This window comes from Ceratotherium simum, chromosome 12, assembly GCF_057802395.1.
Source record: "Ceratotherium simum simum isolate JZ-2026a chromosome 12, ASM5780239v1, whole genome shotgun sequence".
NCBI classification, from domain to species: domain Eukaryota; kingdom Metazoa; phylum Chordata; class Mammalia; order Perissodactyla; family Rhinocerotidae; genus Ceratotherium; species Ceratotherium simum.
In genome coordinates, this window is record NC_141911.1 from 14,072,319 (window position 1) to 14,087,125 (window position 14,807).

General features: G+C 50.0%; 1 protein-coding gene and 1 pseudogene across 1 annotated transcript; one reads left to right on the forward strand and one right to left on the reverse strand.

Annotated features, from left to right (window-relative positions):
* Window positions 1-1,818: 1,818 nt before the first annotated feature.
* Window positions 1,819-10,130, reverse strand: LOC106802325 (uncharacterized; annotated as a pseudogene).
* Window positions 10,131-11,303: 1,173 nt separating this feature from the next.
* Window positions 11,304-13,996, forward strand: HAND2 (heart and neural crest derivatives expressed 2). Its single transcript, XM_004433497.3, has 2 exons — window positions 11,304-11,858; window positions 13,238-13,996. Exons 1-2 carry the CDS (start codon window positions 11,304-11,306, stop codon window positions 13,334-13,336), a joined length of 654 nt encoding a protein of 217 aa, XP_004433554.1. The 3' UTR covers window positions 13,337-13,996.
* Window positions 13,997-14,807: the final 811 nt, after the last annotated feature.

The following is a 14,807-nucleotide window of genomic DNA, read 5'->3' on the forward strand; positions in this document are numbered from 1 at the left end:
AAAATCTTAGTAATTATCTGAGATCACCCATTTGAAAGTGGTGTGGTAAAACATGTTAATGGTTAAGACACTCTAGCAGTTTTAATACTAAACAGATTAACACACATGAAAGTAATATTATAATTTGTGCATTGACTAATATGCCAGACCAAATTTTTGGGTGAAGAGAGAATTCTTATGAAATGGTACCCTTTCTGGCTACTGCTTCCTATTTCTCGAAATACTAAAGCAATCAGCTAGGAAACTTCATGAGAGATATACATGGGTATGCATGACTTATGGACTTGAAATATTCTATGGCTTTGTCATTGCACAATTTTATGAAGCTATCATGTCTGAATTTTGCTTTAAATAAAATTGAGAACCAAAATATTACAAAAGGAGGATGATCCAGAAGAATGAAGACACAATTCAGGTGGGATTATAAACCAAAAAATTTTAAAGCATAAAAGAGATTGCTAATCAGCAAGGACGGCTATGAATTTATTTTATGACCACAAGCAAACAAATGTAGGTCCATATCTTATGCATTTTTAAAAATATTGAAGCATATTTTAATATATACCCTAGAGTCTTATAAAAGCATTTCTCTGCCTCAACTTTTCTACCTTCTTCGGCAGTTGACATGAGAGGAAAATGGGTAGTCATTTAGGAAGAAATATGTAATTGTAAATTAATTACCCACGTCATGCTCATCTTTCTTGAATCCATATGAAAACAGATCTCACATCCAAGACACAATTATTTCATAATCTTTGTTACATTCGGCCATATGGGTCAGGGTGGGGTGTGAAATATTGGAAACTAAATTGAATGTAACAAATACAGGTGCCTCCTCCCAGACATGGAGAATGTGTGTTAAAAGACAGTATCTGTATAGCTTCAGCTGCGCCTGAAAGGGAGGTGGGGGTGTCGAGGATTTAAATCATGTTGTTTCCACTTACGCAGAGAGAATCCATAAAAAGAGATTTATTATCATATTTTCTTTTTGAAATGTAGTATTTGTTTTCGACTTTAAAAGTGCTCCTCAGCATAGAACAGAGTAAATATTACAATTTTGTTAAACAGCAGCCAAGATTTAATTGTCTGTGAAATATAAGGCTTAGGACCTGATTTGAGTTAACTACTGTTCTGCTGATACAAACTAGGCTGGCCTGCAGGGTGACCGAACGCACCCAGCGGCTGATTTACACAGAGGAACCATCCCGCAAGAAGTCAAGGAGGGCTGGGCGCAGCCACACGCCTGCAGGAGCGCATCCAAAGGGCTTGGAGCTTTATTCTTCCTGCAGCAGATTTAAAGTGACTTTGTACAAAAAGTCAAACAAGAATAAGTAGCTATGGAAAATATAACAAATCATGCTAGCAGTTTAACAGCGAGAGAGAAGGGAAATCCAGTAGTAACCGCTAACAAATACTGAAGAAAAATGTAATGGGGATAGAAGAGGAGAAAGGGAAGAGGAGAGAAAGAAAGCTGGGTAAGGACACAACACTGATTTCCACACGTGTATCGCACATTTTATTTTTATTGTACGTAGTACCTCAGTGGCTCGGTCCGGAACCTGGAAAGCCCGTCTGCTTTAACACTGCTTTGCGCGCCCTTCGCGCGCGTTTAGCAAAGGCTCCGCCGCCCGCTGCCCCCGCGCGTCCCATCCCCCGCGCCACCCCCTCTCCTCGCCACAGCGGCTCTGCGGGTCGCTTCCTCCACCCGCCCAGGGTGCAGAGGAGAGGGCGGGCGGCTGCAGGTTTGCCCCGGTGGCACCGCAGCCACAAGCCAACCCGTAATTGCAAAGTAAACAAGGCTGAAATATTGGATTGGTCTCAATCGTGACAAGATCTACGCTTTTGCCGCCAATTTGTTTGTGCAGCTCTATTTAAAGGCACTTGATTGAGGAAATGTTGAAAATAGCGGTGACGGTTTCCCTAATGAGACCTCAGGAGGGAAGCGCCGGGCTTCGCCCGGCGCGGAGGGCGCGGGGCTGGGGGCGGGGCGCGGTTAACCCCTTCCTGCCCGCCTCCGGCGACAAGTCCTCGGAGCCGAGCTCGGGGAAGCTGGGCGGCCACCCCGGCCGGGAGCGGTGACCTCCCTCGGCCTGCGCGGCGGAAAATCGGCCTCCTCGGTGGTGGGAACCGAGAGGGGTTGGGGATCAAAACGAGAATTTAACCAGGATGGAGGGGGCGACCCAGCAGCCAACGCAGAGGCTAGAGGGCCGGCGGCCGAAATCCGGGGTGGCGGCTCTGGCCTCGCCCCCTGCCTGCCAACATCCCCCGGCCGTGGCCGCAGCCCCGCATCTCCCTCTCCGCGCCCACGGCCCTGCGAGGGCTGAGGTCCTCGGATCCCCGCGGAGGATCCCCCAGTTCTGCGCGGCTCGGGCTACCGAGCCCAGGTGGTGCCCTCCGACGCGACGCGGCCCATCGCTGTGGGACTAGGTCTTAGGCGGCTGGAAGGGAAGGCAAGGAAGCGAAGAGGCAGGAAGAGAAAATACATAAACATTTATTGAGCGCAGCCTGTTCTTCAGGCGTCTTGCTCTCGCGTGCACCATGATCTCATTTAATCTTCCCTACACACCCTCGAGGTCGGTGTCATTACCCCACTGCTCAGCTGGGGAAATTAAGGCTGAGAGACCGACGAGCTTGTCCGAGGTCAGGCAGCCAGTCCGTGGGGGAGCCGAGAGTCCGCCCTGCCCAGCTCTGACTCTGGAGCTCAGGATGTGGAGAGGGGCGACCCGGGGAGGCCAGGCGGAGGCTGGGGCGACCCGGGGAGGCCAGGCGGAGGCTGAGTCTCCCACTCTCGGATCCAACGCAGGCTGACAGAGACCCATTGCAGGCCATCCAGAGGAAGCCTTCTCTGGTCCTCTCCAAGCCTTGGAGATGAAGATCTGTTCCCTAATAGAAGACGTCCAAGTCCTCTACTAGCTCCAGTCGCTTTCAAAATAAAGAAAACCAATCCAATTGCAATTGGGATGTGCGGAATTCACCCGATTTCTCTGTCATCCCTTTTACACAAGCTGTTTAAGCATCTACTGGGTACAATGTATTGATTGGGCTCTCAAGGAACTCACAATCACAGGAGGTGAAAGATATGTGCCGAGAGATCTACCAGAGAGAATATGAGGAGGAGCACCAGAAAAGAGGTCAGAAGAAAGGAGACGATTTGGGGGAGCAAAGAGAAGAGAAGCAATACCTGGAAAGGCTTCCTGGAGGAGGTGGAATTTAAGCTGGGCCTGGAAGAAACAAGGAAGCGTGGACTCTTTAACGTGGGAGAGAGATGGGTTGTTTGCCAGCTGTGCTGGCAAGTCAAGGGGTGCCAGACCCACAGTTGGGGACAATGTGGGGGTCACACTTTCACCACCTGCTGCCATCTCCTGGCTGCAACTCCAACTTGAAGAATTGTGAGCTGATCAAACCCTGAGCCAAAATTCCAGTCTCTCTTAGGGTTGAAAACCGAGGGCTTTGAGATGACACCAGCAGCTAGACTTTGACCCTTCCAGAGCTCTGGACTTGGGCCAAAAGGGACTGTCAAGGGCAGGGGCAGGAAAATGGCACTGGGGGCGCTCTCACCAGAGCTCCTAACTATAAGCCACACATTCCTGCGCTTTTCTCAGAGGGATCTGGTCAGAGATGTACCTTGGCCAATCTGAAGTTTGTCTTTCTGGAGTCACAGGCAGATGTAGATTGGGAAAATGAAGACCCCCAAGGTAGAGGGGGCAGGGGAGGACTGGATTCGGTTGTACTTCCCCAAGTATGATCTTCGCCTTCTGTCAGCAAAACAAAAAAGCATCAGTCACACCGATTTAGTGAAGCCTTCAAATGTGTTCTGAATGGAATTCTGCTTTTTTTTGTATGCAACCAATTCTTTCGTTTGAAGTTGGATGCTTTGCAAGCAGAATGCAATTCCATTTTTTGTTCCTCGAGGTTTTGGCCTGTGTTAACTTAAGTGGGCACTCACACAAGTATTAAAAAGAAAACCATTCTCTTCTGGAAAATGGAACAAAGTAGCGCCTCTCCAATCATGAGGCAGATACATAATCTGTAACAACAAATTAGCCTTCCAGTGCTGCGCATTTCCAGCAAGCATCCTGCCTTCTCTGTTTATATTATAACTTTTCTGCCTGCAATTATTTTTATTTTAATTTTCTGTCACTTTAACAGAAACCAGAGCCTTTTCTTTTAATGTTTTGTACACAACATGTTCATTTTGATAAGATGTTCTTTCCTATCCTCTTTTAGCTTGCCTTCCTTGTTTAGAGTTCTGTATCAGGAGTTTCTAATATTTCTATCTCTTTTTTTTTAAGAACTTGTCCCTGTCTTGCTTTATTTGTTTGTGTGAAATTTAGTTTGAAAGGAGATCAGAGAGAGCAGGAGGGGTTTGTAATAAGAGAATGACCGAATGACCCAAAGGCTGATTATCTATCATTAACTGGAGACTTGGTGTACCCAAATTACCAGGGAGACCTCAGTCTGCCGGATCCTTACCCAGCCAGTAAGGCAAGCGTGGAATGCACACACTGAAACAGACTCAGGGTGTTGCAAATGAAGACACTCTGCTCACACATTTTCTTAAGGAGATTTCCTTTAAAAACTCCCCTCCGGTTCAGCGGACAAATTTGTTAGATTCTGACATGCTGTTCACAGGTAAAAATCTCTGGTAAAAGACTAACTTTAATATTTCTGTAACTAACTTTTTTGTCTTGTTTCATTAGGAGCAAAATTGCAGTTAATTGTCTAAGCTCCAGAGAATATTGAGAAATCAAGCCAAGCTGCTTTTGATCTGCTCGTGCTGCTAAACTCAAGCCTTGTAAAAATCGAGATTTGCCATTAATATTGACAATAAAAGTGTTTCTTTTTGTTAACATGAAATCTAACCATCCTGGCTCAAGTCTCTTGTCTAGAAGCAAAGGCCCTAGAAGAAAACAGAAAAGGCTTGGAAAAAACTGCCAGGGCTAAAGAAACGCATTTATGTGAATTTGCAAAGGAGGCTTCAGAACCGGACTTCCCAGGAATGCAAGCAACACTGCAGTTAGAACTGGGAATGCCGGAATGTGCTGGGGCCTCAAGTCACAAACAAACCCTTCAGTCACATAAATGGTTTGTCCAAAGCCCCACATTTTAAGTTGCCATTTGCTTTCATATTTTATTCTGAACCCCAGACTGAACTGTAGACTAGTTGAAATCTATTACTTACTGTTTCTATAGAGCGTGTATGCAAAATTACAATTACTTCCTCATCTAAATACTGAATGCTTTCCTCCCGGCTTAGAAGAAAATATTGCTAGTGTGTATGTAATTTGCTTGAAACAAGAATTCAGATGAGTAGTTAACATAAATCCTGTGGGATGTGTTTTCTTATGCTGCTTTTGCTCTAAACTCTATATTTTACTACAAAATAGCAAAGATCAGATTTACAGTACCTCTTAGGACCAGTATAATAACATTAATAACACCTCCCATGTATATACACGCTGCCTCTTATGAAGCCCTTTCACGTGCAAAATCTTTTGTTCCCTTTAGTCTGAATAAGTATTTTAGCTTTACAGACAGACTTGGATACCTGTCAAAATATCTAGTTCTCCCTTATCAATGAAATCCCTCCAGAGCAGTAGCATATTTGCCAGTTAATATGGAGATCTAGTCATGATTATTTGGAGAAAGTGGAAATTCCCACTGTCTATAATCCTGGATGTTAAGATTTTTCTTACACGTTGTACACCTTAAACTTACACAATGTTATATGTCAGTTATATCTCAATTTTTTTAAAGACTTTTCTTAAAAGAGTTAAGGACAAACCTGTATCTTAGTCTTTTTCGACAGTTTCGGATTCAATGACATAAAAAAACCTTGTAAATCCAAACGTTGCTGGAAGGCAGATTAGAAAGGAGGGAAGAAGAGAAGGGAGGAAGGAGGGAGAGTGGGAAATAAGGAAAGGGATGGAGAGAGGGAGGGGGAAAGAGAGAGAGAGAGTAAGGCTAAATGGGAAGGGAGGGACTTTACAAGCACCAAACAGGTTCTGATTTTCTCCACTGACTTAAATGTTTCCTAATCAAAGCTGGACTGAAGGAGTCCTAAGCAATCAGCCCCTCCATAGTCATCACTGCAGCAGGATCGGCCCCTCCCTACCCACTTCTCCACAGATCTGCTCTGGATGAGGAAGAGGAGGGAAGAGGGCTCACTCACCAAATACCCCACCCCCATCCCAAAATCCAAAAAGAAAATGCTCAGAAGAAATAAAACTCATAAAAGCCAAGGGCAGCTTTTCCTGCTCTTCATTTTTGAAACAGACATGAAAGTCCAATCGAACCAGTTAGTTTGAAAGTCCAATCGAACCAATTGATTCTGCTTTGTAGAGCCCCACAACACATTTCTGGAGCCACTGTCACTTGCCATGTTGGTAGACAACTATTTCCCAAAAGGAAAACAAGAGAGGGAAGGACTAAAAAAACCTCAGTTAAAGGGAGACCCTTGCCCTACTCAGACAACATGCATTGTTCTAGATGTCCTAAAGGTTCTAGGACTAAGCGGCTAGCATGTAAAATGACTCAATCCGACCCTAGTACAGACAGGAATGCGAAGTCGTCAGTGTCACAAGAAATACTGTCCTTGGAGCAGGTGGCGTTGGGGTTACATCTTCAAGAACACATGGCTTTTCTGCAACCTTCTGGGTTTGATGTTCTTTCTGGGATTCTTAGCATGTTCTGGAGGTCACTTTACATAACACCGTTATAGACCTATAAGAGAATGCTCAGTCACTTCAACTAGGTTGGTTGGGAAAATAAGGTAAAACGAGATTTGAAAAACGATGAAGGGAATTGAGCCATAATTCCCGTAAACATAAAATGTGTGTTTATGGCCCTCCGGCCTGGTTCTTTTCAGGTCCAGTTTATTTTGAGTTCTCAAGAGCAAAACACAAGATACAAACTGCCCTTGCCTTTGAAATAATAAATACCTCAAAAAGATCTGTATTTTCCCTAAAAACAGACTGAAGTTTTTAAAAAAATATTTAGTTTAAACCAGATTGATTTTAAAAGTAATATCTCACAAGACCAAAATGTTTGCAAGGGAGTGCTCAGCCTCTCCCGTGCTCTTTGAATCTCTTCCAGGGGAAGGGGTGGAGTGAAGGGAAAAAGACAAGAGACGTGGGCGCAAAATAAATGTTTGAACCCAGTTCTGTCTGTTTAGCTGGAGGCAGATGTAATACGCAGCACAGTGGACACACCATCAGCTATAATGAAGACTGTGGACACAGAATCACAAACATTCCCCCAAACTGGGGCTGCCTTCCTGGGAAGCAGTCTCTCGAGGTAAGATGGGTTGCAGCTCAGCCCAGGGCCTCGGAAAAGGAGAGGCGGTTAGTATGCCCTTGCCGGATTCCTCCTGCAGGCTCCCAGGGACGCCTCCAGTCCACATCATCTCAGCTGCTCAGTGTTTTTGAGTACTCAGAACACATGCCCTTCTAGAGCAGCACACTAGAGACCACACTAGTACAGCCCAGGGGTCGGGTCCCTGGGCTCACATCTATGCCAGGAACTTCATCCTCCTCTCTTTTTCCACATTTCCCCTCCATCACCACCACTACCACTTTCAGAAGGCACAGGCCACCTAAATTGAGAGCAAACTTGAGATGGCATCTTTGCCTCACAGCTTTCCAAAGCAGCAGGCTAACCCAGCATCCCACTAGACCTGGAGCAAAATGTGTCAAGAAGAACACTAAGAGAAAAAAGTGCATCAAGAGTGGAGCTCAGCCAGTCTGGCCTGTGTCAGCAACTACTGCTGAAGACACTCGAGTTCATCCATTTGTTCCCTACCTCCAAGCCGCCTTCCTAAGGCTGTAGCCCTGAGTTTGGTTTTCTGAAATACATGGAGCCCGAGACCCTTGGACCACATTAATTAACTGATAATGACACTGTCAGTGAGGACTGATGTTCAGATTAGCATCTTTTACGACTTTCTTCTGTCCCATGTTGTCCATCTCTTTTATCATTTGCCGTGCTAGCAGGGACCATGAAAAGATTCACCCATTTTCTGTTTCAATTAAAAAAGCATGAGAAAGGCTGAAAGTGGCAAGTACTGAAGCCCTCACCACTGAGGCCACTTGCCTCTGGTGGACACAGCATCCTAATCCCCAAATCAGCCCTCTGCCTGGTCTCTTCTTCCTCCTTTCAATTCTCAAAGCTCCCTCTGAAAACACCCTACCAACTCCTTTCCCTGAATTTTTATCTGTTTCTAGCAGGAATGCAACCATCTTACTTTGTCTACCTGCTCCCAAGGCCTAGATGTGTTTTTATAAACACACTTTTTTTTAATGTATCAAATGTCAGAGGATTGAACTACCAGTATTTACACATTCAGGGTTGCCTTCCTGGTGAAAATGTAAACAGAACCCCGACCACACTACCTATATTCTTTCCTTGAAGAACAAGGTCTTGAAAAGACTCTCCTTGTGCTCATAACTGCAGACTCACCAAGCTGGGGGTTCGAAGCTCTAGGTCGCTATTTTGTTCCCAGTGCAAAGGCAAGCCCCTGGCACTTACCAACAAATCTGGTTTCAGCTACTCCCCGCCTCTTGTTCTCTGCACTCAGACGCTCTGCTGGGGGTGAGGGGGGAAACTGACCCCTTGCCGAGGAAATAAAATGGGCCCTGCATGGACTCCCAGCCTGAGATTCTGTGTCCCTCTGAGTTCCTTCGCCTCTCCTACTACCCAGCCGCTGCAAATCTAAAAAACAGTTCTCAATGCTGCTGCCCAGGGCCCCCAGGGTAGTGGCTGGTGGGGCCCGAGTCCCGAATCCCTGGCAGCATGGGAGCTGGGCGCCCCCCAACCCCGCCCTCCATTCGCTCTGATCTCGCCTTCCATCCCCGAACCATGTACCCCGCGGCGAGCGCCCAGCGGACAAGGAAAGGACTGTCTTCCCCTAGTCCTTGGGGCTCCCTTTGCGGCCTGGGGCCTGACTCTGCCTCCAAAAGACGATACCCAAGGTGGAGTCGTTGGTCTCCCCGGGGGGACCCCGGCCCGCGCCGGCTTCTGCACACTCCGCCTTCGGGTGCCTCTAATTTACGGCCCGCGGGCTCCTGTTGACACCGTTTTCCACACGGAACTCCATGGGTCGGAATCCTCATCTACACATCAGCCTCCCCTCGCGGCTCCCAGGCAAGCCCCAGGGACAATTTCAGCTCCTGCCACTGTCCGCCCCCACCCCCCAGCCCCTTGCGAGCCTTCTCAAGATGCTCACGCCACGCGGGCGCCGCGGCCCCAGTGCCCTGCGGCCCGGTGACTTACAAGTGGAGATCCATTTTCCGTTATAATGCGTTCAAGATCACCAAGGCCAGCAGTCTAAACATCCACGAGCCGTCCTCCCGGCTTGCCTCTTAAACTGGTGTTTAATGGTTCCCCTCCGATAACTAAACCTGCTTTCCACAGATGCCCGCTTTTATGGGAGAGGCAGGAATGCAGAGACATATTTATATGTTTGTTCATAAAAACTGGAAAATAAGCTCTGAACAGGCTGTAAAAAATATTCGGTTACTTACCAGACAGGCTAGTTAAACCAGGGGAACACCGATACCGGCCACACCACAAATTCGGGGAATCGAGGTCCCTGCGCTGTGAAATCGCCCAAGGTCTTCGTTGGGGCTGATCTCGCTGAAGAATATGGACATAAGAGCATTTACAATCGACTTGACCGTTCGTCCGAGGGTCTCAACCATCATCTCCAAAAGCAGCCACACTAACATGAGCCACCCCAGGCGGCCCGGGCAGGGGTAACGTGGTGGGTAAGAAAAGAGACACCAAGACGGGCGTTTCCAGCCTGTGCCCAGGTCACAGCAGCAGCCTTGCCCTGCCGCGCCCCGTGCCCGTCCTGGAAGAGACAGCGCCGCTTCCAGCAGCCCCTTTGTGGGCGCCCCAGCCACCCGCCTCCTCTGATCTCGCCCCCGCACAAAACTGCACGAGGCTGCCTGCTTCTTTTCTTACCTCAGTTACCTACAAAACACTTCGAAAAGCAATATCTGCGTTTTTGTTTTCTTTTTTAACCAGAAAAGAAAGTAAAGTGATACTGTACCTGGTTTGAGATTCTTCAATATTTAAGACTTGAGGGAAAAAAATATTTTAATAGTGAAGCATCTGTTAAACACTTGCATTAACCTCTGGCTGATAAAAAAGTTTTTTTAACCCTGCCCCCCCTCGTTTTAATTATCTTATGGTTATGAAGGGGCAGCCAATCCTGGAAGAGGACCTCGGCAATTAGCAAGGAGAACATCAAAAAGTTTTATTGCAGCGAGCGCGAGGCGCCGCCCCCGCCGCCCCGGGATTGGCGTGAGGAGCCTCTGACGACATATATTAACCCGAGCGGACCTAAAGATGTAGCTGTACATGGAGATCTTGCTGGGAAAATCCGCTTGCTCCGCTCACGGCGTCCAGCCCAGGAGAACCACCGCCGCCGCCACCCAGGAGCTCCCTCGGCCACTGCGCAGACCCCTCCGAGAGCCGGAGCCGCCGCCTTCGCGCTCCAAGGAGCCTGCAGGGCCCCAGATCCTTCCCCCGAAAGAAGGAGAGGATCTGAGAAAATGGATGCACTGAGACCTCTCTGAAAATCCTCCGAGGGAGCCCGAGAGGAGCGAGGACACGTTACTAGCAGCTAAAATCACGTTCAAGGACCAAAACAACAACAACCAAAAAAATCATTAAAACAATAAGCGCCCAAGAACCCAGATCGGGCTGGTGGGGGGAGGGGAAGGGGCGGGAAGGGGAGGGTCGCATGGAGGTAGCTTCACAGTGAGCAGTCGACCCCGCCGCCTCCCTGCAGAGCCGGGCCGGTTCCTCCAACCGCGGCTCGGACTCGTCCTGGGACTCCGAGTTAGCTTCGGTACCAGGAGCGCGGCCGGGGCGTGGAGCCCGGCGACTCCTCAAAGCAGCCTCGCGGGAGCCCAGGCACCTTTGCATGAGCACGAGAGGATTCTGCCTCCCCAGAGCAGCCCAGGAAACAGGAGCCGGCGCGCGGGCCGTGGAGCAAGGCGGGAGCCGGCGGCGGCGGCGGCGGCGGCGGCCAGGGGCGCACGGTGCCGGGACCAGCTCGCCGCGCCCCATGGGGAGCCGGCGGCCGCAGCGCTGCTAAGGCGGGCCCGGCGGGCCAGGCGGGGGCCCGGGGCCCGGGCTGCAGCAGCCCCCTCTGTGGCTGCCGGGCCAGCCCGGGCACCCGGGGGCTGGGGGGTGGGGGGTGGGGGAGGCCGCCGAGCGCCGAAGCAGGGGCCCGGGCCGAGGGCGCGGCGGGGCTGCGCGCACGCTGGGGCGCGTGGAGGGGCGCGGAGGGCGAGATGAGTCTGGTAGGGGGCTTCCCCCACCACCCGGTGGTGCACCATGAAGGTTATCCGTTCGCCGCCGCCGCCGCTGCCGCCGCCGCCGCTGCCGCCAGCCGCTGCAGCCACGAGGAGAACCCCTACTTCCACGGCTGGCTCATCGGCCACCCCGAGATGTCGCCCCCCGACTACAGCATGGCCCTGTCCTACAGCCCCGAGTACGCCAGCGGCGCCGCCGGCCTGGACCACTCCCATTACGGGGGGGTGCCGCCGGGCGCCGGGCCCCCGGGCCTGGGGGGGCCGCGCCCGGTAAAGCGCCGGGGCACGGCCAACCGCAAGGAGCGGCGCAGGACTCAGAGCATCAACAGCGCCTTCGCCGAACTGCGCGAGTGCATCCCCAACGTGCCCGCGGACACCAAACTCTCCAAGATCAAGACGCTGCGCCTGGCCACCAGCTACATCGCCTACCTCATGGACCTGCTGGCCAAGGACGACCAGAACGGCGAGGCGGAGGCCTTCAAGGCGGAGATCAAGAAGACAGATGTGAAAGAAGAGAAGAGGAAGAAGGAGCTGGTCAGTACCAGGGGGCAGCGGGCAGTGGGGGTGCGGGGTTCAGGGGACCGGTGCTCCCGGTCTCTTCCCACTTGGGCTGAGCAATGGCATCCTGCGTTCTTTGGCTGCGTCCTGAGCCAGGATTGTTTGCACCGGGTTGTGGTAAGGACGGTTTCCCGCAGAAGCAGAGGAGATGGGGGAGGGTGTCAGCAGGAGGAGGAAGTTAAGAGGGATGCATCGCGCCGGTGATCTTCCCTCCGACTTATCGCTGCTCCCCCAGGCATTTGGGGCGGGCCTCGCGGACTAAGGGGCCGGATTGATCTTCCGATCGCACTGGCCCGGACCCCTCATTCCGTGTCCGTTAGAGCCTTCATTTGGCCTCCAATCCGATCTTGCTTTCAGATATTTCTAAAGTAAGTCGCCCAGAAGCGTTCGATTCCAATTATTTCGCTATTGATCCCATTTCCCTCTCTTGAGAGCGAGGCTGCCACTGACCTAAGAGAGTTTTATGGTTGTTCTCATCACTGTGCCTGGAAGACGTAAAGGTCAACATAAAACAAGCGCTCTTAACTTCAAAACGCAGCTCCAGTATCTCTTTGGCAATGAGGTTAAAATGTAACCTCCCGGATGAGTATATTTCATGGGTGTTTCTTGTTTTATTTGCATGAGCCTGTACATTTTAACACAAAAAAGTAACTATCACTGTGGTCACTGTTGTTGTTAATAGTAACACGAAATTATAACTGAAAATTAAAGTTTTCTCAAGTTCCTACCAAGTGCCCATCGGGTGGTGGTGTCGAGAGCAGAGGTATTGCCATGAAGGGCCTGGAAAGTAATTCCATTTGTCGAGTTTTTCTTTTCTGGGGCCTGTGGCGCTTTAGTCGCTGCATAAGCGAGTGACGTCCCCTATAGCCAGGGATTTCAAAGGCCTTGGAGGAGAGGCACTGCTGAGCCGGAGGCTGAGAGCCGAGGGCTGAGAGGCCCAGGCCAGGGCGGAGGGACCTTCTCCCCGTCTTCCCTAGAGCGAGGATCTGGGACTGCGATTGAAAACAGGGAAACCAGATTTAGCGCCGACCCCCGCTCGCGCCCCTACATCTGGAGTTAGAGAAAAAGGCCCCCAGCTCCTCCATAAACGACTTGAAAACGGGCAGTTGTTTATAAACTTGTGGATCCGGTAGTTGAGCGTTTCAGGCGCGAAGAGGCCCGGGCGGTAGCCAGGGCAGCACAGACCTTCGTAGCTTTTCTGCAGGGGCTAGGACTTGAAACCATCCCATCTCCCATCCCTTTCTACCTCTCTCACTGTCTCCTCTGGCCCGGGAAGCGCTGGGGTGGCGTGGAACCAGGTTTCCTCTCTGAATTTCTCTTTCCACTTTTCTCCCTCTCATTCCCCCTCTGCCCAGAACGAAATCTTGAAAAGCACAGTGAGCAGCAACGACAAGAAAACCAAAGGCCGGACGGGCTGGCCGCAGCACGTCTGGGCCCTGGAGCTCAAACAGTGAGGAGGAGGAGGAGGAGAGAGCGCGAGTGAGCCGGGGCCCAGGAGCCGGATGCAGACTCAGGACTCCGGGCAAGCTCTCTGCGCTCCGCTCTGAGGACTTCTTGCATTTGGAATCATCTGGTTTATTTATGTGCAATTTGCCTCCCCTCTCTTTGCCCCCCTTTGAGGCATCCGCTCCCCACCTCCCCCTCCAAAAAAAGTGGATATTTGAAGAAAAGCATTCCATATTTTAATATGAAGAGGACACTCCCGCGTGGTAAGGGATCCCGTCGTCTCGTAGATTCTCTGTATGTGAATGTTCCCTTCTGGCTGTGTAGACACCAGCGTTGCCCCTTCCCCACCCACCCAACCCCTTCAAGATAAAGACATCGGACAATAGTGTATATGTGAAGTGTATCTTTAATACTTGGCCTTTGGATATAAATATTCCTGGGGATTATAAAGTTTTATTTCAAAGCAGAAAACGGGGCCGCTACCATTTCCGTTGGGGTCGGTAGATAGTGCTGTCGTTTCATCTGTGGTCGTTCCCTATTCGAAGATGTTTCCAACAGCTATTTGTTTTGTGCACTTCCGTCCTCTAAAACTAAGTGGAATTTAATTAATATTGAAGGTGTAAACGTTGTAAGTATTCAATAAACCACTGTGTGTTTTTTTTACAAAACCCCCCTATCTTTTAATGATTGATACCTCAGAGGAGTTTTGAAAACAAAACTGTTATACTTGTTTTCATAATATTTAAAATATTCAGAAGTAAACTAAATTATCAAGATTGCCTCTAACTTTGTTTGAAAGAGTCAGTGGTTCGGACCAATCATCAACCTGAGCTGCCGTCCTCGCTTAAAGAGAAGTGTCCCTTAAAGAGAAGTGTCCTTGGAGAAGTGTCTCTTGGTTCTGCCAAAGGACCTGGGCTCTACCCAAGTCCTGTCTCCTTCCTTCTCCCCCAAGCCCCCAGGAGAAGGCTGAGCCCGTTTCTAGAAGGAGGGTCTGGGCCAGGGAAAGGCCTCTGCAGTTTGCTCATAAGGTGGAAAGGTGTCCTCGTTTTCCTGAAATCAACCAGATGCCATTCGGTGGGGGCTTCGGTTTTTGTTTGGGGAGCGCGTTGTCGGTGGAGGAGGAGCGCAGGCGTTACTGCAGCCGCAAGAACTAGTCTAGAGTTTTTAATTCAAAATGTAGGGCTTTTATCCAAGAAAAGAAAAAAAGAAAAGAGGGAAAAGAGGAGGTTTTTGCTTGTAGTCTCGATGGAGTGGGGGGATTCTCATCTGAGCAGGCAAGGGGAGAGGGAGGGCCTTCGAAAAAGTCCATGATTAGGTAACAAGGAATTTTACGTCAAGTAAGAAATCGCGAACAAGACCACGGATTTAAAGGGGGGTGGGGGTGGGGCAGATTTACAAGGAGCTACGGGGAACTCATTATTAACTGTGCTGTGTCTGAAGTCTTCCCGGCCCGCAGGCCAGTCGAGCAAGCGTCGCCCT